The 23,116-nt window shown below is 37.2% G+C and overlaps 1 protein-coding gene across 1 annotated transcript; it reads left to right on the top strand.

The window, feature by feature from the left end:
• Positions 1-378: 378 nt before the first annotated feature.
• On the top strand, positions 379-23,082 carry egf (epidermal growth factor). The gene is made up of 23 exons (XM_030145831.1): positions 379-769; positions 4,421-4,620; positions 4,787-4,968; positions 5,425-5,652; positions 5,731-5,933; positions 6,522-6,629; positions 6,829-6,951; positions 9,598-9,720; positions 9,986-10,111; positions 10,316-10,452; positions 10,749-10,897; positions 11,065-11,169; positions 11,882-12,105; positions 13,159-13,326; positions 13,750-13,899; positions 14,718-14,864; positions 14,953-15,069; positions 15,717-15,839; positions 16,183-16,348; positions 18,051-18,215; positions 20,862-20,964; positions 21,214-21,310; positions 21,393-23,082. The coding sequence occupies exons 1-23, from the start codon at positions 646-648 to the stop codon at positions 21,584-21,586; spliced, it is 3,462 nt and encodes a 1,153-aa protein (XP_030001691.1). The 5' UTR covers positions 379-645; the 3' UTR covers positions 21,587-23,082.
• Positions 23,083-23,116: the final 34 nt, after the last annotated feature.

Genomic DNA, 23,116 nt, shown 5'->3' with positions numbered 1-23,116 from the left:
TAAATAAATAAGGTTCAGAGTAAACTGGTATAGAGTAACATGTAATTTCAATTTTTCCATCTGTCTCTTAAACACTAAAAAAAAATAGTAACAGATAACCACAGACACATGTAGTCAATACATGGGTCAGGGGGTGTGGTGAGGCTAAGAGCATGTTATTATGTGGGACCTTTCTTCAGTCTAGTCTCACTTATTGCATCTTCCACATTCTGTCTGAGACAGTGGCTGCAGCTTAAAGATCTGCACCAATGCTGGACTAGTATGTGCAAAATTTACCACGGGGGTGTCAGGAATTTCAATCTTTGCTTCCAAAACAGACATGCAGCCTGGGGGCCAAGGTAGGGAGTGAAGAGGATCCCACACATTTTTTTTTTTTTTTTTCCTTGAACACTTCACTGGCAGTACTGCCCCCTCTAGTCTGAGACCTCCATCCCTATATTTGGCTTTCGTCATTTTCTAGCATGACATCTACTGGTATGTACATCTCCACAGTCTCTCTAGGTTAAAGCCTCGGACCAGGATGCCAACAGTCCATAAGCTCACGTTGCTTAATTTTGGGGAATTCTTGTGTGACAGTACAGTTAGTGGGAATGCCTGAGAAGAAGTGAAAGACTACCAGAAGAAGAAGGCACAGAGCAAAGGATTATGTTGTTTGTAACAGTCACAACACTGATCTGTTTAATGGTGCAAAGAACTGGAGCCTCGGCCCTTGGTGGAACGTGTTGGGATGAACGGCTAACACGAACAGGGCGAAACAGCAGCTGCGTGGGTGAGTTCAACACCGCTTGTACTGACAATGACAACTGACAACTGGATACTGTGCTGTGGATGCTTTTAATATTTATGTCAAAAGGTCAACATATCCTCCTAAGATTTATACATAATCTTTGTGCCATAGTTTGCACTGATCATGTAATACGCTTGCTCTGAAAAGAAAGGAGCACCACACTCTTAACACACCTGTAAATAATATGTAATGAAATAATGAAACTTAATTTATATTTAATGTATAGCTACGTAAACTGTAAATGAAAACACTGCTCCCTAAAACTATGGGTACATAAAACATACACTTATAACTTTTTACAACTATAATTTATTTTATAAATGTTTATACATGTCAATTACCAAACTAAGAGAAAGAAAACAGTGTCAACATCTTAAATGAAACTGTCATTCATCTTTTTCTTTTATCATTATCACAGTTGTACAAAAAATTTCTCCATTACTACGTGGATATAGACTAACCTAAACGGTAAAATAGCATAATAATATTGGCTATGGCTATGTACTGGCAAGGACTGTTGCTCATTGACTAAAAACAGTAGGTTACCCAAGAACTACCCATCTACCCCACTGTCTACTGCACCAAAAGTTCTGCATGTACAGCCTGAGGTCAGATTTTATGTCATGCATCACCTCTTATTTTAATTTTTTTTTTTTTTTTTTTTTTTTTTTTAAATTCAGTCAGGATTGAGGTCAGAATTTTGTAAGAGAGAGTATTACATATATACTGAAATATACACATTTACAACATGAATCATGCATACAGAGCTCATTCAACTAAAGCTTAGACAAGTGTTCTCAGATGTCCACCAGGCTAGTTCGGCTGTTGTAGTGCCACATGGGTCAGGCCTGAGCAGGATAATAAATGTTATTATCATAAACTGGATAAATTCTGAAATATTTTTTGCAGATTTTCCTGCTATATTCTGTTATATTGGGCCTAATTACAAACCACACTGTGGGAGCCCTTATTCTTCATTACTGCAGACCAAGGTTATAATAGTTTTGGATTTTTAATTATAGTTTAGTTTTAATTAGTTTTGACTTTTTTTTCTCTTATTCAGTTAGTTTTAATTAGTTTTTAGAGCAGGTTTGTTAGTTTTTATTAGTTATCGTTTTTTTTTCTGAATGCTTAGTTTTAGTTTAGTTTAGTTTTAGTATTAGTTTTAGTTATTTCATATATTTTATCTTCCTCATCATCCTATTCAAAGAAATTAGTGAGGCGTGGATATGTGTTACCCTGGACACTTTATTTGGGGGTCGGGTTAGGGCGGCTCATGGACTGAGCAGAGACACAATGTACCATACAATGTATAAATTCCCTATAGCAGGTTGAGGTGGGGTGCAATCCATACACAACGTCACTTACGTGAAACAATGCGAAGATGTGCAAAGCATGAGAGGAGATGCACAAAGCAGCCAGCAGTTAAAGCAGATAGAAACATATATAAACCAGCTAACCAGCAGTTAAAGCAGATAGAAACATATATAAACCAGCTAACCAGCAGTTAAAGCAGATAGGAACATATATAAACCAGCTAACCAGCAGTTAAAGCAGACAGAAACATATATAAACCAGCTAACCAGCAGTTAAAGCAGACAGAAACATATATAAACCACTTATAAACATATATAACCCAGTTCATCAGCAGTAAACCACACCTTAGCAGATATGTCATCTCTTAATCATCTCCACTTCCATTATTAGCCAACTTTGCTTCAGTTCAGTTCAGCTAGCTGTTGCTAGTAACATCAAACGTTTTTTAACATTATAACAGGTTCCATACCTCTGTAATTGGATTAGTTTTCATCCTCCTCTTTTCTCCTCTTCTAAACTGTGCAGTTCAGGGCTTGGAAGGCCTTTTCATGGTGATAAAGTCTCCAGTTTTAACCTGGATGCTAGTCCTGTTTGACTCTGTCCTTTAGCTCTGCTCTGTCTCTGTCACTCACACGCACACACACGGTACGCCAAAAAAAAAAAAAAAACGACCCATGTATCCCATGTATCACTACAGTAAACCCCAGACAGGTCTGTGCTGCTTTATCCCAGCTTTAGTCTGTATGTTCCAGGTAGAGTGGGGACCAGAAGACGACTGGAAACCACCAGTGACCACACATGACAGACTGTGAAGTGTCATATGGTGTCACCAGCTCAAACTGCTGGAGCGAAATAAATTAATTTCATATCAATCCGACATTGACAGAGACAAAAACGAAGGGAATTGTATCCATAATTTTATACGTTTTAGTTAGTTTTGTAAGCTCACAATACAGTTTCAGTTAGTTATCGTTTTTTTCTTTTAATTAGAGTTTTTATTTATTTCAGTTAACGAAAATGTTATTTCAATTTTAGTTTTCGTCATTTCATTCGTTTTCGTTAACGATAATAACCTTGCTGCAGACATGATGCATATGAACACAGATGCTGGAACCTGGACTTCCTCTATGTTTATGACAGTGTCACATTTACTACAAATCATTATCAATGGGAAACAGTGTTTGACAGTGGCTATATGTTCCAAAAACCATTTAATGAATCACAGTTACTAGGTCAGGATTCATGCTGACCATCCCATGAACTTATGATTCATCAGGATGCATCCTAGCAACTCAGCATCAGCTTTGGGTTCTCAGGCCAGACATTTATTCATGTTGTTTGTCTGGTGCTGATCATTGTTTTCTTCATTCCACAGTGTTAAATGCAGTCTCTATGGCTGCGCAAGTTATTGTTGGTACAATGATAGACCACCCTTTTTCAATTATAATTTAGTAAGCAGCAACTGCCTGACCTTAACTACCCGGTTGGTCAAGTGTAATGGGCCACACGGCAAAAGACACCATCATAGAAGTCATAGTATCATTTATAGACATTAGGACATCTTCACTTTCCAAATGTATTTTTTCACAAAGAATGTTTGTATAACTTAAGACTTAACCTTTTTAAAATTAATATTATAATAAAGGAAAAATTGCCAACCAACCAGCTAAAAATCATCTTAACCTTTATACCGAGCAAATGCAGACAGTCTAAGGCTAGTCCAAGTGCTATTTGTTGCTAAGGGATGACGTTTTACTCAAAAGCAGCCAAGGCTGACTTGAACTTTGCCCCATTACAGCCATGAATAGGCTTTTTATCAGATAATTTGGCACATTTAATGACAACTGCAGGGACACAAAGAAGGAGGAGGCTGCTTTTGATAAGTGAGTCTGCCACAGTGACCCATCCTGCCCATAAATAATTCAGCTGAACTAGTAATTACAAACTTTTAGAAGTTTTTTTTTTTTAATTTACATATATACATTGTTTTTAGTGGTTTCTGGAGAATTTTAGTGGATGATGTCGCGGTAGTGGTTTTTGCAGAACTCACATTCATTTTCAGACAAAAGAGGCACATACTACACCTAACCACTATGCTATATACATATTAAGTAAAATAATTATTTAACTATATTCATGAATCCCAACTGAAGCTTTGCATATTTGCCATTTTAAAACAATTTTTAAACACTCAATTTACAGATTATTAGAATTGTTGTGGATAATTTACCAAGTTACAGTCACCTACAAATTCAGACAAATTCAGATTCAGGATGAAACTGATAAGATTTGTGAAAGATATGTGATTCTTTTCAGCTTCACAGCCCTTCCTGATATTCGGCCATGGTAAAGCCATTCACCGGATGGACTTAGATGGCAAAAACCACAGAAGGCTACTGGCTGGGGTTGGAGGTTCTATCCTGATTGACTTTAACTACAGAGAGGAGAAGGTTTACTGGGCCGACAAACATTCAGGGGTCATCTACAAAGCATCAGTTAGAGGAGCTCACAGAGAGGTGATTATGCAACTGCACTGAGTCTGTACAGAGACTCAATAGTGCCATTTGAGCTAGTCCTACAGATGATTTTCTTTAAACCTTTCAATATAAATGTTGAGTAAAAATCAGGTTTGGTGTTTTGGTTTGAAGTTGCTTTTCATTCATTTAAATATTTGCTTTACAGAAACTGTATTCGACTGACAGACATATATCAGGCCTTGCTGTTGACTGGGTTTGGAGTAGTGTATACTGGACAAGTGAAGAAAAGGGGAAAATCAAGAGAGTGGATGTAAATGGAAAAAATGAGAAGACACTTTTAAGACATCTGACGCAACCAACTTCTATAGCAGTAGACCCCAACAACAGGTAAAACAGCTGCTTTATTATTCATGTATGTGGATCAAAATTAGTTATGACTTAAAAAGATGAGTTGGAGCAAAGTGAAGGACTTTAATACAGCTACGCAAACAGTTCGGATTGCTGACATTTTGTCTGAGCTTTACAATAAATGTTTTATCTCCAAATTCCAAACATGACTGTCACTGAGATATAAAGTGACAGACTGACTCTCACATACCACAGATCAATCTGCACTAAAACAGAGGTCCTTAACAGCTGCAATTTAGCTACAAAGGATTAACAGTCTGACTTAGTATATTCCAATGCATGTTTTAAATCATTTCAGCTTTAAATTAATACATTTTTAATTAAACAAATGTTAGAAGAAGCATCAAGTGACCATGTGAAGGAAGAAAATTACTTAAGGGAAAAAAGGAGCATCAATTCTTTATCAATGCTTTCATTAAAGTGAAATATTTGCAGGTTTCTGTTTTGGCTCTGTGGTGGAATGACTTCAAGTGTCCAGCGCTCTGATGTGACAGGCCAGATGAAAACTACACTGATTAAAGCAACAGAGCAACTGAAAGCCCTGTCAATCGACCGAGAGGACAGAAGACTGTTCTGGATTCAGTTTAGTCTGCAGGGAGAAAGTGCCATTGCTTCATGTGATTATAACGGAAATGTTCTGCACATCTTAGACCAGCCACTACAGTAAGTATGATGTTGCATCACATTTACAGATCGTTTCTTTCAGCTGTTTCACTGTTTGCTTCTACATTTTTTTTTTAGGTCTCAAACACTGGGTATATCAATTTTCCAGAAGAACTTGTATTACACCGATGTTGCATCAAGTGCAATAAAACAAGTAAACAAATACAACGGTGGAGAACCTCTGGATGTTAACAAAAAGAAAATGGCAAAACCCCCAGTTGGTATCACGGTGGTCCATCCCCTCAACCAACCCATGGAAGACACCTTCTTCCCATTTCCAAGTAATATTTTACATTACATTTACACACTGACAGAGGCATACAATGATGTTCTAAGACTCTTATCAAAAAACACCCAGATGGACTAGTGCCAGTGAAGTGTTTATGTCTAATCATGTAAATTCACTGCGTGCTGTCTTGAGAAATCTGATGTTCAAGTTTGTGTCGCCTGAATCATTCAGAAAATACTGTAATTTTAATGCTCAATAATCTTGCATATAGAGGTGCGGTACGTTACACATCTCAGTTCTGGAAACACTGGTATGACTGCCTCTTGAAAGTATAGAGGTTTTTTATTGTGTTTGTATTTATCCGTTTACTTTTTAATGTGGACCATGAATCTGTAATAAAGCTTATCTATCTATCTATCTATCTATCTATCTATCTATCTATCTATCTATCTATCTATCTATCTATCTATCTATCTCTCCATCTATCTCTCCATCTATCCATCCATCCATCCATCCATCCATCCATAAAACAGCTAAATAGCTTTGAAATAGCTCCACAATATCTTATCTTTCACATACAATTACTTTTGACCAAACAGTTCAGTCCTGTTTTTACTATTATTTCACTCCTTTCTAACAGGTTGTGATGAACAGAGTGGGAACTGTATAAATGCGTGTACCAGTCTGGCAGAGGAAGGGGTCTGCCAATGCAGTGAAGGCTTTACTCTTAAAGGCACTTATTGTGAAGGTTGGTGTCTGTGTTGATAAATCATTGTATTAAAATAATGTTTGAATGGTTCTAAACGGTAGAAATGCTTGCAGGTAAAAGTGGAACTTTCTACTTTTACTAGGGCCAAATACAAAGCATGAACAGTATGTTGGATTTAGATATTAATGTGTGTTCTCACAGAATTTCAGAAGTTTTATGATGTTTGTGTGCCTACTAGATGTCAACGAATGTGCTCTTTGGAACCACGGCTGCTCTCTTGGTTGTGAAAACATCCCAGGCTCCTATTTCTGTACCTGCCCTAAAGGATATGCCCTCCTGCCAGACAAGAAGACATGCCGAGGTACAATTAAGGGGGTCATACTTTTCTAAACCCACTTTCATTAGTCTTTGGTTCATTTATTTGTGTATTTGGACCCTAACAGTTCATAAAGTTTGAATTTGAACCCTCCAGGTGCTTCAAAGCTATCTTTACATTCATTCCGGCAAAAATCCGAGTGGTTTTGTACAACCCGTTTCAATTCCGTCTTAAATTGCTATGTTTTATAACTAGTTACATCACAACATTTGCACATATAAGGTCAAGACTTGCGACGAACATTTCTCTGAGAGCGCCATAACTGTTTATCAGCAGCAGCGGTTGTAGTAAAAACTGAAAGTATGTCCAAACTTCGAGCCAATTAACTAAAATGTTCAGTTGTTGGTTGTATTAATAAACTTAAGTGGCTGAATGGGACAGAACAGCCCAGTCAACAGCCTGGAGGGGGTGGGGTCATTTGCATTTAAAGGGCCAGCGCTCAAAACAACCTTTCTCATGTCATTACTCAAAAATAGGGTTGAAGATGGGCCTGTGGAGTTTAATTAATGAAGAATTCAGACCCAAGCATAGTATTTACAGTTTATGTAGACCACAGGGAAATGTTTTAAAATGCATAATTCCATTAAAAAAAGCAAAATATCACTCCTTTAAGTCATTTCTACAATCTGAAAATTTGTATGTGCTTTTGATTTTGAAGTTTTGATTTCTTGTTTCCATCACAGTTCAATATTTCATGGCAGACAACATATAAAGTAGGCTATGTGTGGTAAATTACTCAATACAATAAATCTACTTCTAAGATACTGACAACATTTATTTGGCCGCATGTCATCATTTACTAATATAAGAAACATCAGCATTTACCAATAATGTGACATCAAATCTTTGAGTAGACTTTTTTCTTTAATGTTATGTAAAGTGGCAACTTCATTGTGAAGTAAAACAGTGATAAAATTGAAAATACAAGTAGCTGTAATTTCATAATGTCCAAATACCTTCCCGATTTTGCAGAACCAAAGAGGGATCAATTTCAGGCCTTATTTAAAAAGTTGCATATTTTTGGTAGGTATTCTGTAGCTCTGGTTTCACATCAGTTCCTCTTCTTTTTGTACTGGTATGAAAGGTGGCATTTGTCCCCCAGACACTACTTTGACCCCACTGAGCCAATAAAAAGGCTGGGTCACAGACAACCAGACAGACTAGACGTATGTGAGCTACCGATTGTGTGTTAGGTTACGTGGGTCAAAACACTGATACTTTGTCACACTACTAAAGGTCTAGTAGAGGTGAGACTGGGACTCTGTAGAATGCATGGAAACACAGACGCCTCATTAAAGTTTGTTTCTCCACAATTTAAGATTATACCAGTACATAAGCGCACTCTCCTCTTTTTGTGTTATTATGGGGAGTAATATAGACACTCATACATCAATAATAACTGTTTATTTTTACATAACAATTACAATATCCCTTTACTAGGCTTTTTGTCACTGTCTGTGTTCCTTTCTACAATAATGGAGGTCTGTTGTCTACCAGCGTAACAAAAGATCCTCTTTCAGTGGGTAGATTTTTGAGACAATCTAATACTTTGCCACAGACGTATACACTGCAGTCATGAGGGAATGTATAGGAAATGTTGACTTAGTTACATAAATGGGCAATTTATTTTGTCAAGGACTGCAACGGCTGGTAGTAGGAGCCATCATGACGTTTCTACAGTAATTGATTTCATAACATTTGAAACATTATGGACACATTTTAATCTCTCCTCTTCTAATCTTTCTCCACTAGGAGGCCAGTGGAACAGGCAAGGTTCACATGCGCAATGAGATTAGATGATGAGGTGACATTTGCAATAGGGAACATATCTGGTCAGCAGCTTTATCTGTCTAAGCTGTTAAGTAGACAACCTTTGCCAAGGTCCAGAAAAGAAAACAAACATGGAGCCAAGTAGCAGGCTAGACAATAGACTGGAGGTAATAATGGAGAAGGAAACAGCATCATCTGTTTTTACCTCACTAAATATACTGGGGAAATCTAAATTTACAAACAAAATCTACTACAAAAAACAACATTTTCCTCACACTGTGCATGGATTTTGAGGGTTTTTTCGTTTTTGTTTTTTTTTTTTAACAAATATATATAAAAAATAAATAGAGTACAAAATTGTCGAGTGCAAGATGCAACAATTTAACCACAATCAATGAGAAGACTTTAACAGACACAGCAACAGGTAGTGAAACTATTTCACATGAGATTAATACACAGTCCGTATGGTCTGCCTCTGTATATCTGGCCCATATTCACAGGTACAGGAGATACCATACACTTGTGAGCTAACATTACATCATCCATAATGTACAGACCATATTCTCATCACACTTTCACCCATTCTTATAGGATTAGGACAGACCTCAGACAGGATTTTATAAGAGCACAGATTAAGAAACGTGTTGTTTATCTGGCTATTTTAGAATGCACTAACTCCTGGAAACAAAAATAATCGGGAAAATTCTTAGTCAAAACACTTTGGTCTTTTAATAGTAAAGCCAATGTGTAGTTGTGTCTTTCATTGTCACCAATTTGCTTTTCAGTTTATGTGTTTCTATGACATACTGAAGCATAAACTTGCAGTCATGTTGTGCATATGCATGTTCTTTCTATTTTCAGAAATCATACCATGTGAAGGCAACATATCTACATGCGGCAACGGATGCTTGGCACTAGAGGAGGGTGCTGTCTGTGTGTGTCCTCAGGGATCTGTACTGCAGGAGGATGGCCAAGCTTGTACTGGTACTGGCTATATTAACCTACTATGTAATTCTATGAAGTCATAGTCTAGTCTTAATCCTTAGATCAGGCAACTCCACAGGAATCCTTTATAAATGGTTATGTTTGAATACTAAACTGTCATTTTTGAACATAGCATTGTTTTTATACAAGGTCAAAAATGCTTGAAAATGACACCATAGAGAGGAAAAAAACAAAGCAATGACGGTAAAATATGAATAGGAATGCCAGAATACCAGTGTTTATGTGTGTGATTTGACCGTTACAGGCTGCTCATCTGCAGACATAGGGGGGTGCAGTCAGCTCTGTATTCCTGTCAGTCCTGGTAGGTGGCAGTGTGACTGTCTGCTTGGTTACCAGCTCCACCAAGATGGAAAACGCTGCATTGCAACGGGTGAGTCATACTAGAGCAGAGCAGATGGGTGATGTGGATAAACCACCATAGATAACATCAGATGCAAAATTACTGTCTTCTTTTAATACAGGCACATTCTGCGAGGTGCAGCAAAAATAACACACTAAAATAGAATATATAAAGTAGGCTTTTAGGTGCTTCTGCTGCAGTCTGAGCCTGATCTGTTATATTGTTTTTCTTTAGGCCCACCACCTTATCTGCTTGTTGCCAATCTAGTGGACGTGCGAAAAATGAATCCTGATGGTGCAGGCGATCAAATCCTGGTGGAGGAGCCCAGAGGCACAATCATAGCTTTGGACTATGACCCTGTCCGAAACCATGTAAGATGAAAAAATATGTATCTTTTCACCTATCATTTTTGTTTTACATTAGAATTTATGAATAGAGGTAGGAGCAGTAGAGTTTTTCCTGATGCATGACACATGTATTAACCTATATTATCATGAGCCCGACAGAATAACAGATTCAAGCTTTAGTACAAACATCTACTGACACCTAGTGGAGAAAACCTATAATTTGTGGCCTGTGGGTCCATCGATGCACCAGTACTTTATCTTGATCTCTAAACCATGTATATTTAATGTTATACTGTAATTATTCTGCATACATTTTAAAGGTGTACTTTGCAAGTACAACAAAGAGGACTATTGAGAGGGCTGGTTTGGATGGTGGGTCTAGAGACGTTATCATCCAGGACGGTCTGGACTCTCCAGAGGGACTGGCTATTGACTGGATCCACCGCAGGTTGTACTGGACAGATGCAAGGTATGTGCTGTTTGCAGACAGTAAACTCTAAGGGCTGTTCTTTAAAAGATATTTTGATTTACTAGTACTTTTTTCCCTTTACTAAATGTAATTGTTTAACATGAAAGTAATACTTTTTCTTCTCTTGTTTTTCTCCTTATGCTTACATATATACATTAAACCTCTAGCCAATCAACTGTTGATTGCAGTTCATTAGATGGGGCGAACAGAGAAATCATTATAAGCAATGGGCTGCAAAAACCAAGAGCAATTGCAGTTCATCCATTGGTGAAGTGAGTATGATCATATGCATCATATTTTAGACAGACCTGCACAATTTGGTGAACATTTGTATTGTAATTGTATTTCTGTGGATAGTATTGTGGTTTACAATTGGTATTTTAATTTGTTAATTAACAGGTTATTAATTTTGAAATTTGATTTTTTTTTCCCCAACACCGACTAAAACTATAACTATAAAACTTACAAAAAATGTAAGCACTTTCATTTTGCACCTTGTACTCAATGTGCCTCTCAGCTCAATGTCACTGAACCCAAAAATCACCAGACAACCACAGTTCTTTTTATTTTCTTGTCCACTTTTGCAATTAGATCACAGTAAATCCTCCTGAATGTAGAACATCATATTGTCTTTCGTGATTATATAAATGCACTGTGATTACAATTCAGTTAATTGTGCAGCCCTAGTTTAAGCAATGATAACTAACCATATCGGTTTAGATATTAAAACCTAGTCAAAACTTTATGGCAAGTTGCATTCATCATCACCTTTGATAAATTTGGTCGTATTTCAATCCCTCATTAATAGAAAATGTAATTGTCAGTGTGGAGAATTAATGATAGCTATCTCAGTTAATGTAGTTCACTGCCCCCCTTTGCATTTCCATAAACATATGTGCTACCCTTTAGGGTCAGTGGAATTCATAAGGTCAGTGTCTAAGTACTGATTTTTTTTTTTACTCTACTTTGTTTCTGCTTTTAAAGGAAACTGTTCTGGACTGATATCGGGGACCAACCTGCAGTGGAAAGTGCCTCACTGGAGGGAAAAGGCCGTGTTGACATTGCTCGCACCAACCTTGTGTCACCGAGTGGCCTGTCCATCGATATGACAGAGGATCGTCTGTACTGGTGCGACCAGAGGACGGGCCTGGTGGAGACTGCAGCCATGGATGGCTCAGACCGACGGATCCTGTTAGAGAACCAAGTAGGTGAGGCTTGTGTGAAATGTACACATGCACAGGTATATCATATTGAAAATTTAAAGTCAAACTGACAGGGTAGTGTTGAAGATGAAACATTTCCCCTACAGCTCCATGGGTGCAGCTGTGTCTAGTGGGTGCTAAAAACATGTCTGTCAAAACAGGCTTCAGAGTGAAAAACAAAGTCTGACAGGGCTCTGACCAAATCAAATGATGCCAAGCATGAAAGAAGCCACAGACAGGAAGAAAACATGTATCTGCTGAGGACAGTCAATTAACAGATTCTTGAGAGTGAAATTTAAGTGAAAAAAAAAAAAAATCTATCTTTATTTAGAAATCAGTTTTCATTCATTTATCTTAGAACATGAGTGTGTTACATGTGTCATTTTCATCCACTGTCCTAGCTTCAGTTTTGGAGCGCCCTCTGCTGGATACTGGCCCTTCAGAATGGCGGCATGGGGTATTAGTTCAAATCCTATTACTCACTGAAATGTTACAACAAATTGGTAGCATTATAGAGCAATACATTTTACAGTAAGCCTAGGTTGCTGGATTTATTAAATATCACACTGACCAACCTGATCAAATCTGCAGGTTAGACAGAATAATCTACTGACATCAGCCAGCAAACATCTTTACAAGTCTGTGTTCTTTCTATCCTGAAATGGTATCAGATGAATAGTGAAATGCAGAAAAATTCCCTAATGGATCATCTCTCAAGGTTCAGTGTAATTCAAGCTGAAATCAGAGCCATTCACTTTACACAATGTTTTCTGAAAGTCCTGTCATAGCAATCAAATGACATACACTCCCATAGATTTATATTACAAAATGACAATATTACATCAGATTTCACATAAATATATGTGAACATTGATGGGATTTTTTTTCCCCTGCATGAGTGGCCGTGACGAGGCATTCAGTTAGTGTCTTTCCAGTTAGCAAAGTGTTAAAATCCGCCTTCAGTAAGTGCCACTGCCCTCATTTGTGAGCACAAGTAGTTCTCACCTGGAATCACATAGTCAGCTCAAGACTTCCATTTCTCCGTCCTTATTGGTACAGGCCGACCTTTTGACCTCGCAGTATTTGAGGACAGGCTGTGGATATCTGATCGAGAGCATCATCACCTCAGGAGCGTACACAAGCGCACCGGACAGAAACTGCGACGTATCCACGGCAACATGGTCCAACCAGCATCCGTTGTGGTGGTACATCCTCTTGCTAAACCAGGTAGAGAAAAAAAAAAAAAAACAGATTTTGTGTAAGCGTTGTAAAATTAAAAGCATTACATCAGCTGGCTACAATGATCCTTTTTCATTGGCTCAAATATTTCACAAATATAAATGTGGTTTAATTTATTTAGGGGTATAGTATACTAAGCTTTAGAAAAAGAACATGTCATAGGTAGCTGTCAAGTAATCCTAAAGTAAATGTGTATTGTGCTCATGTATCTTACTACCACTTGATTTTTTTTTTTTTCCTGCATGTACGAGTAATTACTAAATTATGCAAAAATGTCAAGCAGTTTTCATGTTTTTGTCATTGCTAGCTGGTTTAGTGTAGCTTAAATAAATTTAGAACTCTGACTAAATCAGTTGAAACCGCTGATTTAAATAAATGCCAAGTCTTTCATTGACATTATGGATTCTTCAGGTGCTGATGTTTGCCTTCACAAGAATGGGGGTTGCGCCCAGGTGTGTGAAAGCAGACTAGGGTTCGCTCACTGCTCCTGTCTGTCACATTACACCCCAACACCTGATGGAAAAGGCTGCTCGCCTGTGGAGGCTACAAACCATTCAACAGGTAATTTAAGAGTAGTAGCTGTTGAAACATCTCTGAGGCACAAATGAACATTAGATGTAGGGATGTAACGATATGAAAATTTCGTATCACGGTTACTGTGACCAAAATTATCACGGTTATTATTATTTTCATGGTATTATTGAAATTGTGCTCAAAATGTTCAAAAAGTACTAATGCACACACTGAAATAATTTAACCAAGTTGTATTTCAAAGAAAAAGAAAAAAAGAAAAAGAAAATAATTGGCACAACGTACCTTCTGTTGGCAGAAACATTCAAATATTAACCCTTAGTGGTCTGAGCCTATTTTGGCCATTTTTCAGTCCTTTTGATTTTGCCTTTATATACTATATAAACAAATGTTTACTATACCCATGTTTGGGATCTTTTTCTTCAGCACAACTTCATCTATATTATCTGCCTATTATTTTTTTCACTTTAACCTACTATAAAAACATAAAAGGACAAAAAACACACAAAAAATATATAAAATCTGAGTTGAAAAATATATATAATTTATTGCATAAATAACACACAGATGCTTAACGAACCTTTTCAAAGACTTCAAAAGTGAACAGTGGTTCTAAATATTAGGTATATAAAATCAAAATTGTAATAAATTAAAACTATACTCAAATATTTGACATGAAAGCAGATCTTTACATAGGGTTTTTTCCCCTACAAGTGTAGTAATCAAACACGGTTATCATGATAATTAAAATTTAAACATTTTAACCATCTGCAATTTTACCGTGGTTTATCGTTATACCCTTAATCGTTACATCCCTAATTAGATGTTATGTTGTTTTTATCCTTTAGAGTCAGGAGAAAGGGAGCCAACTAATTTAACAGCAAATAAAACCATCACTGAAGAGAGCACATCCCTGACAACTGCTAAACGGGGGGCCGATTTAGACTCCAACACAGGAACTGAGACAACTCCGTTAACAGAGAAGATGGTTTCAGGTAACACTGTCTCTGTAAAAGCCAATGATTGGTAGTTTGTGTATTCGAGATTCTAACCTGTCTAAATATTATTTCCATTCACTGTCAGACCAGAATGAGTGTTACTCTCTCCACTGTAATGTGAATGCACAGTGCCTGCTGAATGCTGGGAGCCCAGCCTGTTTATGTCTAGAAGGTTTCACAGGAGATGGACAGTTGTGTGTGGGTGAGTATTTATATTTATATTACTGCACTTAATGGAGGTTGAAGCATCATAGCCTGAAGAATACTGGGATTACATTTGATACAGAGTCCCTTCTAGGTCACTTAGTGTAGCATGAGTTTAAATTGTACACTTGAGTATCCATGACAGCACTGGGAATGGTATGAAATTCAGTGTGAGGCATTTGTAGAGGCAGAGCTGCTATTGCAGATACGCAGAGGTAACCTCAAAACAAGTGGAGTCAGTTTTCTTTATACAGCCAGTAACACAAAACTTGCCCCCGTGAGGCAAATTTCTAATTTGTGTCATAATAAAAGCCTCACCAAGAAAAGTCAAGAGAAGCTAAAGGCAAGCGCAAAAATGTTTTAGACTTTATCCAGTTCAATAACTCCTTTTATTACTTCATCCACAGTCTAGTTTAATACTTTCTGGGGTTATGTTACAACAGTCAGAGATCGTAATTTAACTAAATTGATGTATAAAATCAGCTTCAACAATGTTAGGTATATACGCGATTACAGAGTTGTGTGAAGTCTGGCTTTGAGTAGCAATATTTTCTTTTTAAAGATCTAAAAATGATTGGAACTTTCATGCACTTGTGACAACAATCATCAACTAACAATTGATCTTCTCTTTTCCTTTTGCTGCAGATATTGATGAGTGTAAACTAGGAATGCACAATTGTGACAAAAACTCTGACTGCCAAAACACAGAGGGGACATATCTGTGTAAATGCCGGGCTGGATATCATGGCAATGGTCAAACATGTCAAGGTGCGTCTGGAGTATTTATATCCATCCAATTATACAGAAACAGCATCAAAGAAACAGTATTTGAAGTTGTCCACTATTTAGAATGATGGCAGACATTCCAATATCTGTTACATGACTAGTGTGTAATTCATAATCTCATAGTATGGAATTTCCCCTTGTGGGACTAATAAAGGCATGTCTTATCTTATTTTATCTTACCTTATCCTAACCAGGGTGGACAACAAATCCCAGTCATCCTGTTATAGTCTTACAGTACAAAAAACAGGGTTTATTGAGTTACTTTAAGACAGAAGTAGAACTCAAATATTCTAATGTAATCTAATTCCTAATTCTCTCTCCCAAGAGATGGAGACCACACCACAATGGATAACGCCTAGTGGCCCAACTGAAGTCACTCCCCGACACCACAACAGTAATTCAGCAGAGAGTTGCCCCTCCACCCATGAATCCTACTGTCTGTACCAAGGAGTCTGCTTCTACTTTCCTGAGATGGAGTCCTACGCTTGCAAGTAAGTGACACATCATGTCTAACCCTAACTCTTATCCACAGAACAGAAATAATGCTTCACTGGTAAAAACCCACTGAGGACAGCATGTGGTTAAGCCCATACTGTAATAGCCTAAGTCATATTTTTTTCAGATCAAAGCCAACGGTGCAGAATGAGGCAGCAGTGTTAGGAGATTAAAGTTACCCAGATATCACAATTTAGCCAAAAATATTAAAAGGCAATTATACTATAAGCCAAACGATGCGAAATAAATTACTTCAAAGTTATACCGAGCAATACCGGGCAATGTAGGTGTACATCTTATCCAAAAAAGTACTCTTGTTTTCAAGCAGAATTTTACATGTCAGTTTGAATGAAAAGAAAAAAATGGGGAAACATTACAAGAAATTATGTAGGACGTGCAGTTTATTTTGGATACTTTTGCTCACTTGTTTCATAAGATAAGAAGATAAGAAGATTTATATACTCTTATCAAGCAATAGGTGTCACTGTTGTTCCATGAACGTCTCATAGTTCACGTTCAGTTTAGACCAGTGGTTCTCAATCTTTTTCTGTCCCCATAATAGATTGATTACATTTGTCATGTCTTCCATTCCAAATAAAAATCTCTTTTTCTGTCCCCTTATGGTGGATGAAAAATCTCCAGGCTCCCCTCAACCCCAACAACATTGTAATAGTGGTGCAATTATAACTTTTATTGAAAGAAAACATCAATATTGCAACAAGACGTTTTGCTTTTCCTCTAATAATTTTTTGTTCAAATTATAAATAAGTTAGATTTTTGCTTGAACAATACAAATAAACTCAACAAGACTGCTCCCTGAGACAATATTTTTCCAAATAAAAATAGGAAATGTGCTATTACCTTACAACTATGACAATAAAGTTACTTTTTTTAGAACAAACAAATAAACTTTAGTAACAAAGATGAACATTTTAACAATATCAGTGGCTGCAATGAGCCCGTTTACATTGCACATCTCAGAACATTAAAGTGCAAACTGTACAAACCACAAAAACAGAAACATTGCACATTTTTCTTTTCCAGTCCAATTCTTGTCCATTCTCCAAACCTCAACTCTTTGTCTAGTCTAGTGACAGACCACCATGGCAGTAGATTTGTTTGTTGTACATCCCTAAAATGAGCCCAGGGTGCTCCAACACAAATCATTAGTTCCACCTGCTACATGTTCTAACCTGAAGAAAAAAAACACACCCAGGAGTGATTCCATGCCCTCCCTGGCAAGCCTTCACACCTCCCCTAGGGAGCCTGCCCCACAGTTTGAGAAACACTGGTTTAGACCAAGATAAAGTCTTAATAGAATTCTAAAAACAAAGTCAGGCTGTAATGACTTTAGTGTTTTTTCAGTATGACATTCTCATTACACAGTATTGCTTATGTAGTGGTGTTTCCTCTTCTATTTCAGTTATTTTATCTTAAATAGACCTTTAAATCTATTAGACCTTTAAAAACTAAATGTGATAAAACAGTGCATACAAGTGACCTATAAATTCCTTGTGAAGATGCAGTTATTTGCCATGAACAGATATTGATCAAAATGACGTATTTTGGTCTTTCAGATAAATGTCAGCAGGAAAACAACACACACAATTATCAGACTCCGGGGCAAAGTCAAGTATGTTTTCACTGACATCTTCAGTACATGAATATTAAATAACCTTTATGGCTTTGCTGTTGTAGTTGTGTATCAGGCTATATGGGCGAACGCTGTCAGTTCAGTGACCTTGAATGGTGGGAGCTCCAGCAGGCCGAGGAGGAGAAGAAGAGGAACGTGGTCATTGCAGCCTGTATGGTGGTCCTGGTTTCCCTGCTCTCCATCGCTGCCTGTGTCACCTACTGCTACGGGTGAGAGAGTAACGGGTTAATGAGGGCAATGGCATAAGAAATTACAATACAAAGGAGATTAAATGGAGATGAAGCAAGCGAGACAATGGCAGGAATCATGGAAAAGAGGGAGAAACAAATGTGAAGATCTAAAGAAAGAAAGGAAAGATAGGAGGTAATTCAGCAGAAAAGGAAAAACATGTCATAATGGAGGGAAATAAAGTTTTCTCCTGTTTCCCATTGGACATACGGTCTACACAACAACAAAATATAGCCATGTTGAAAATATACATGGATTGATTATATTTCTATATGATTTTACACAAATGGTTCCAGTTTTAATGGTATGAGGGCTTTATCTTCATAAATCGACCATCAATTTCAAACAACTACAGTCTCCCTTGAAAAAAAATCTTAAGACTACATTCTGCAAGCTGACAGCAGGAGGATTTCCACAAATTACAACTTACAGTTATGTCATCAAGTTAGAGCTGTGCGATTAATTGATTTTAAACCGAAATTGAATTTTTTAATTAGGACGATTTTTAAAAAAGGGTAAACGTCAAATTGATTTAATCTCTCTCATGCCTCCAGGATACCGTAGGCTCCTCTTAACTGTGAGAGCAGTCTTTCACAGAAGTCCATTTAATGGCCACAGACCTTAAATCTGTGACGGTCCCACAGTAGTGATACCAATGTAAGCTGTGACGGATCCCCTAATTCAAATTTAACTGTACGGGGATCACTCATCTTACACTGTCCACGGACGGATCCGTACCATAGTTTTGTAGTTTTACCCAAAAATTGACTTTGAAAATCAAGTTTTTAGAGGGAAAAAAACACTGGGATTTTATTTTTGGCCAAAATCTTGCAGCCCTACATCAAGTAATGTGTAAAATTACTGTATTTTTCAGTCAGAGGCAGGAGTTGGCCCAAAGATTATTTATTTATTTTATGAAACCAGCTAAGTTACTTGACAACTATTCTCATTTTCAATAATGACCAGGGCAAGAAGCGTCACACAAGAATGAACAGCAGAGCAGATTACATTTACAATAAATCACACAATGCCACATAAACAGAAAGGCTAAAAACTGGTGTAATGACCTGACCTTAAAATCTAAATAAAATCAATACACAAAATCTTGAGCTACAGTGATTTTTAGAAAAAAAATTTCTGTGACTTTTAACCTTTCAATAACTAGATGTTGACACTGTACATACAAATGGTAAATTATAGTCCAAACAGATGGGTTAAAACTTTCAGCTCACACAAACAACTAAGAATTTGGGAATGTTCTTGTTGTCCTGTCTATGATCTTGAACTTGTACACACTCACAAAAGATAAAACCAGAAAAATTTGTCCAAAAATGACTGGTAACAGATTAACTAATGCAGGTTTGCATAGCATAGCATAACGCAACAACTCTTTAATCAGGATGAGGTTATTTACATTGGACTGAATAAATGCCATAACTGTTGCTTCGCTCATTTACCCTGCAGTTACAATGCTTTTCAGACAGGTTTTTTTTTTTTTTTGGTCAATGAAATCCAAAGTAGTATAACTTTTGAGACGATACACAGGTAGAGCTGCTAACTACAGTCCATTTTTGTCAAACTGCATTTGTCTAGTTAGACTCAAACTGTAAAACACTTTTATGAAAGCAGCCCCTGACAGGAAAAGCATAAGGCAGCATAGAAGGGCAGACAGGGGCTATTCCAGGAACGAATGAGCTGACAGCATCTAGAGGTGTCTATCAAACTCATGGTGGCATGAGCCGTGTAATGCAGGTGTTTCAGCCTGACAGCAGGAGGTTGAGGAGCAGATCATATGTGGAACGAATGGCAGCATGCAACCCTGGTTAGCTGAGTGAGGAGCATACGTAAACGACATATTTCAACCCCCTCCCCTTTATTTCCACCTGAGCTGTCTCTAAGTAGCTGATTTGTTTTACGGTTGTTTCGCTGGCTTATGGACAAGGCTGTTGGCATTCTCCACTCTTTTGACTCACAAAGCGCACCCCTCCCCTCCACACACTACAACCTAACGTTTGCAGTCTTGGTTCCCCTGTGGAAGTGGCACGCTTTCAATTACATGCTTGGTTTAGCTTGTTCTACAGCAATTACACATAAAAATAGGTCATTTCTCAGCTACAAAATGGAGCCGGTGAGGTATGACCCCGGTGGAAACGCTACATGGCCGCCAATAGCTTTGCCTCAAATTGCCTTTTGCACTTCACTGCAAGTGCACTTGTGCAGCTTTTTGAGTTTGGTGGTTTAGTTTCTCCAACACACACACAGACACAATGAATAATACATTATACTGTGATATTGGCTCAAAAACCATGATATGTTTCTCATGCTTGGTCCTGTCAAGCTCATACAAATGAACAAATACAGTTAGCATACACACAGCATTGAGCTAATCACTAAATTGAAATACATCCTCCCTGGTTAACAACTAGATTAACTAACAAAAAACCTGGTATTTTGTGCTTATATACAGCACATTTGTAAAAAGGCACAAGGAAGGATGGATATTTTTGTCTGACACCTGTGTGACTCACATGACAGCATTGAATATTTATGTTCATTTATGGGCTGCATGACCCTGTAATTTATAAAGTCACTAAAATGCTGCCTTTGGGGTTATTATTTTCACACAGAACAAGGAGATTTTTCCACAAAAAGCCCTCAGTGGATAATATGAGTGACACCAGCATGACAGATGAGAGCATGTCAGAGACGACCACTTCCAGTGTGCCTCGGGTAAGTCCTCACTAATAACCTCTGATGATGGTGATGTGAAATAATCCAAAAATTTTTGTCATTTTAGCCACTACACAACTATTAACATTAGCTGAAAGTAACTAGTGATTGATTCAAAGATGGAATAACATTTTTCTAATTCTTCCTTCTCCTTTTTCACCTAAATAAACAGAATGATTTAGATTTCTTTCAAATTAAAAATATGCACAAAAGTGATTCAGTCTGTTCATTTACTGTATGAACCTACAGTTTTACATGGTGGTAGAAAATGATGTGGAAACAAATGTCATCCCTGCCTTGAGCTGTCCTAGGAGAGCAGTCTGTCCATCCTGCTCTTCAGAAACAGGTACTCAAACTAAACTTGCTTTATTGTTATTTTCACCTAAATGTTTTCTGGCACTAAAGTATGACTATTTTCTCTGAGACAGGTGACAGCCATGCATCTGAAGAGTCAGGCACACTGTTCAAACACAACAGAGGGTATGAATGTTCAATGGTATCAGCTGTCACCATGGAGACCAGCCAACCTGCCACTCATCAATCAAGTCCGTTATCTACCTTCACATCCTTCAAGCCAACGCCACTGACACGGACTCCAAGCCCAGAACCTCCTGCTTTGTAGTTTCGCAAAAATATGGACACAGCCACACAGTTTACCACTGGTATACGAACTGCATACTAAGAGTTTTAATCCAAGATGGAGACATCAAATTATGTTAAATTATAGTATTTTACTGGCGCTAACCAATCACAGCACAGACACAAGTGGCCCAGGAATAAACAAGAAGAGTAACTCCAGAACTGAAGCTATCAGATTTAGGAAGGTATATTTTGGAAGTAATAAGTAAGATGAAATCAAAATCAGATAATAGTGTAACTTTTGTTGAGCTGCTACAACAGCAGCTTCTGCAGCCACGACTGGTGATCACTGGACTTAAAAGGTTCAGTGTGAAAGATTTAGGACATAATTTAATATTAATAATTATGTTTCATTGGTCCTGAGTCATTTATATCTACAGAGGGAGCAGGTTGGCTCCATCTAGAGTAGCTCAGAACATAATTGTGTTTTTGCATTCAGTTGCATTATTGTTCTTTAAAGTGCTGGAATCAGTTATTCTCCTCTTAACCAAAAACCCCATGAATGGACAAACTAAACAATAACTGCTTCATTATATGGGTTAGGAGAGCATAAACAATGCTGCATCATGTTATCAGAAGATCGTCCTATAGCTTCCCTTACATATGGGTTTAATAAACAGTAGAAGTAGAGCATCCTGTTGCTTTTTCCATTTAAATGGCTGATATTTTTTCCTACAATTGAGATTAATGAATAGTTCACTCTCCTATTTCCAGCCATGTTTTCACACTTCATCTCAAAATATGGGAAGGTGACACAAACACCTGACCAGTAATGTTCACTATGTCATACATTATTCAAAAAGCTGGTTTCATTTCAATAATTGTTTTCTACTACAACACTATGTTTATAGAGATGGTCTGACTGAGTCTAGTGAGGGTTTTTTGGTGTTTTTAGTGGCATAACATTTAGTGTAGATGTCATTAAATATTACACACTGAACCTTTAAAGGAAGGCCAATGCTATTTAAAAAAAAAAAAAAATTCCCAACCCACATCTTTCAGAATTGAGCATCTGGATTAAACTCTTCCTTGCTGTAACACTTACCTTTTACTGTAGCCGACATCATTTCATTATTCCATGTGAAAGTACAGTCTGAAGTAGATCTATATTATTTTTCATGTATACAAGAAAATGATAACAGTTATACACTTACTAACAAGTGAATTCTGACAGAATCTGTTCACAATTCTAAACATATTTCCACTGCTTACATTTAGGGAACACTGTACTGGATTGTTTATTGATTGGTAATCAACTGATCTGATTGCCTGGTTTGGAAAGGGAAGGTATCTTACTAATGATTACAGTTCACAGCTAAAACATACAATTATTTTATATAAAAGAATAGAAGCCCATTCATATATTTTCATTTACAATATATTCTGTGTATTTTTCACCACCTCTGTAATATAACAGGAAGTTCAAAGTATAAATCTAAGTGTTCTTCTTTTCATTAATAAAACTATGTTATAAAAGTATGTGCTGTGTGACTAATTGCCATATATTAACCTA

This window comes from Sphaeramia orbicularis, chromosome 10, assembly GCF_902148855.1.
Source record: "Sphaeramia orbicularis chromosome 10, fSphaOr1.1, whole genome shotgun sequence".
Taxonomy (NCBI): domain Eukaryota; kingdom Metazoa; phylum Chordata; class Actinopteri; order Kurtiformes; family Apogonidae; genus Sphaeramia; species Sphaeramia orbicularis.
Note: the sequence above shows the minus strand (reverse complement) of the source record. Positions and strands in the feature narration are given on the sequence as shown.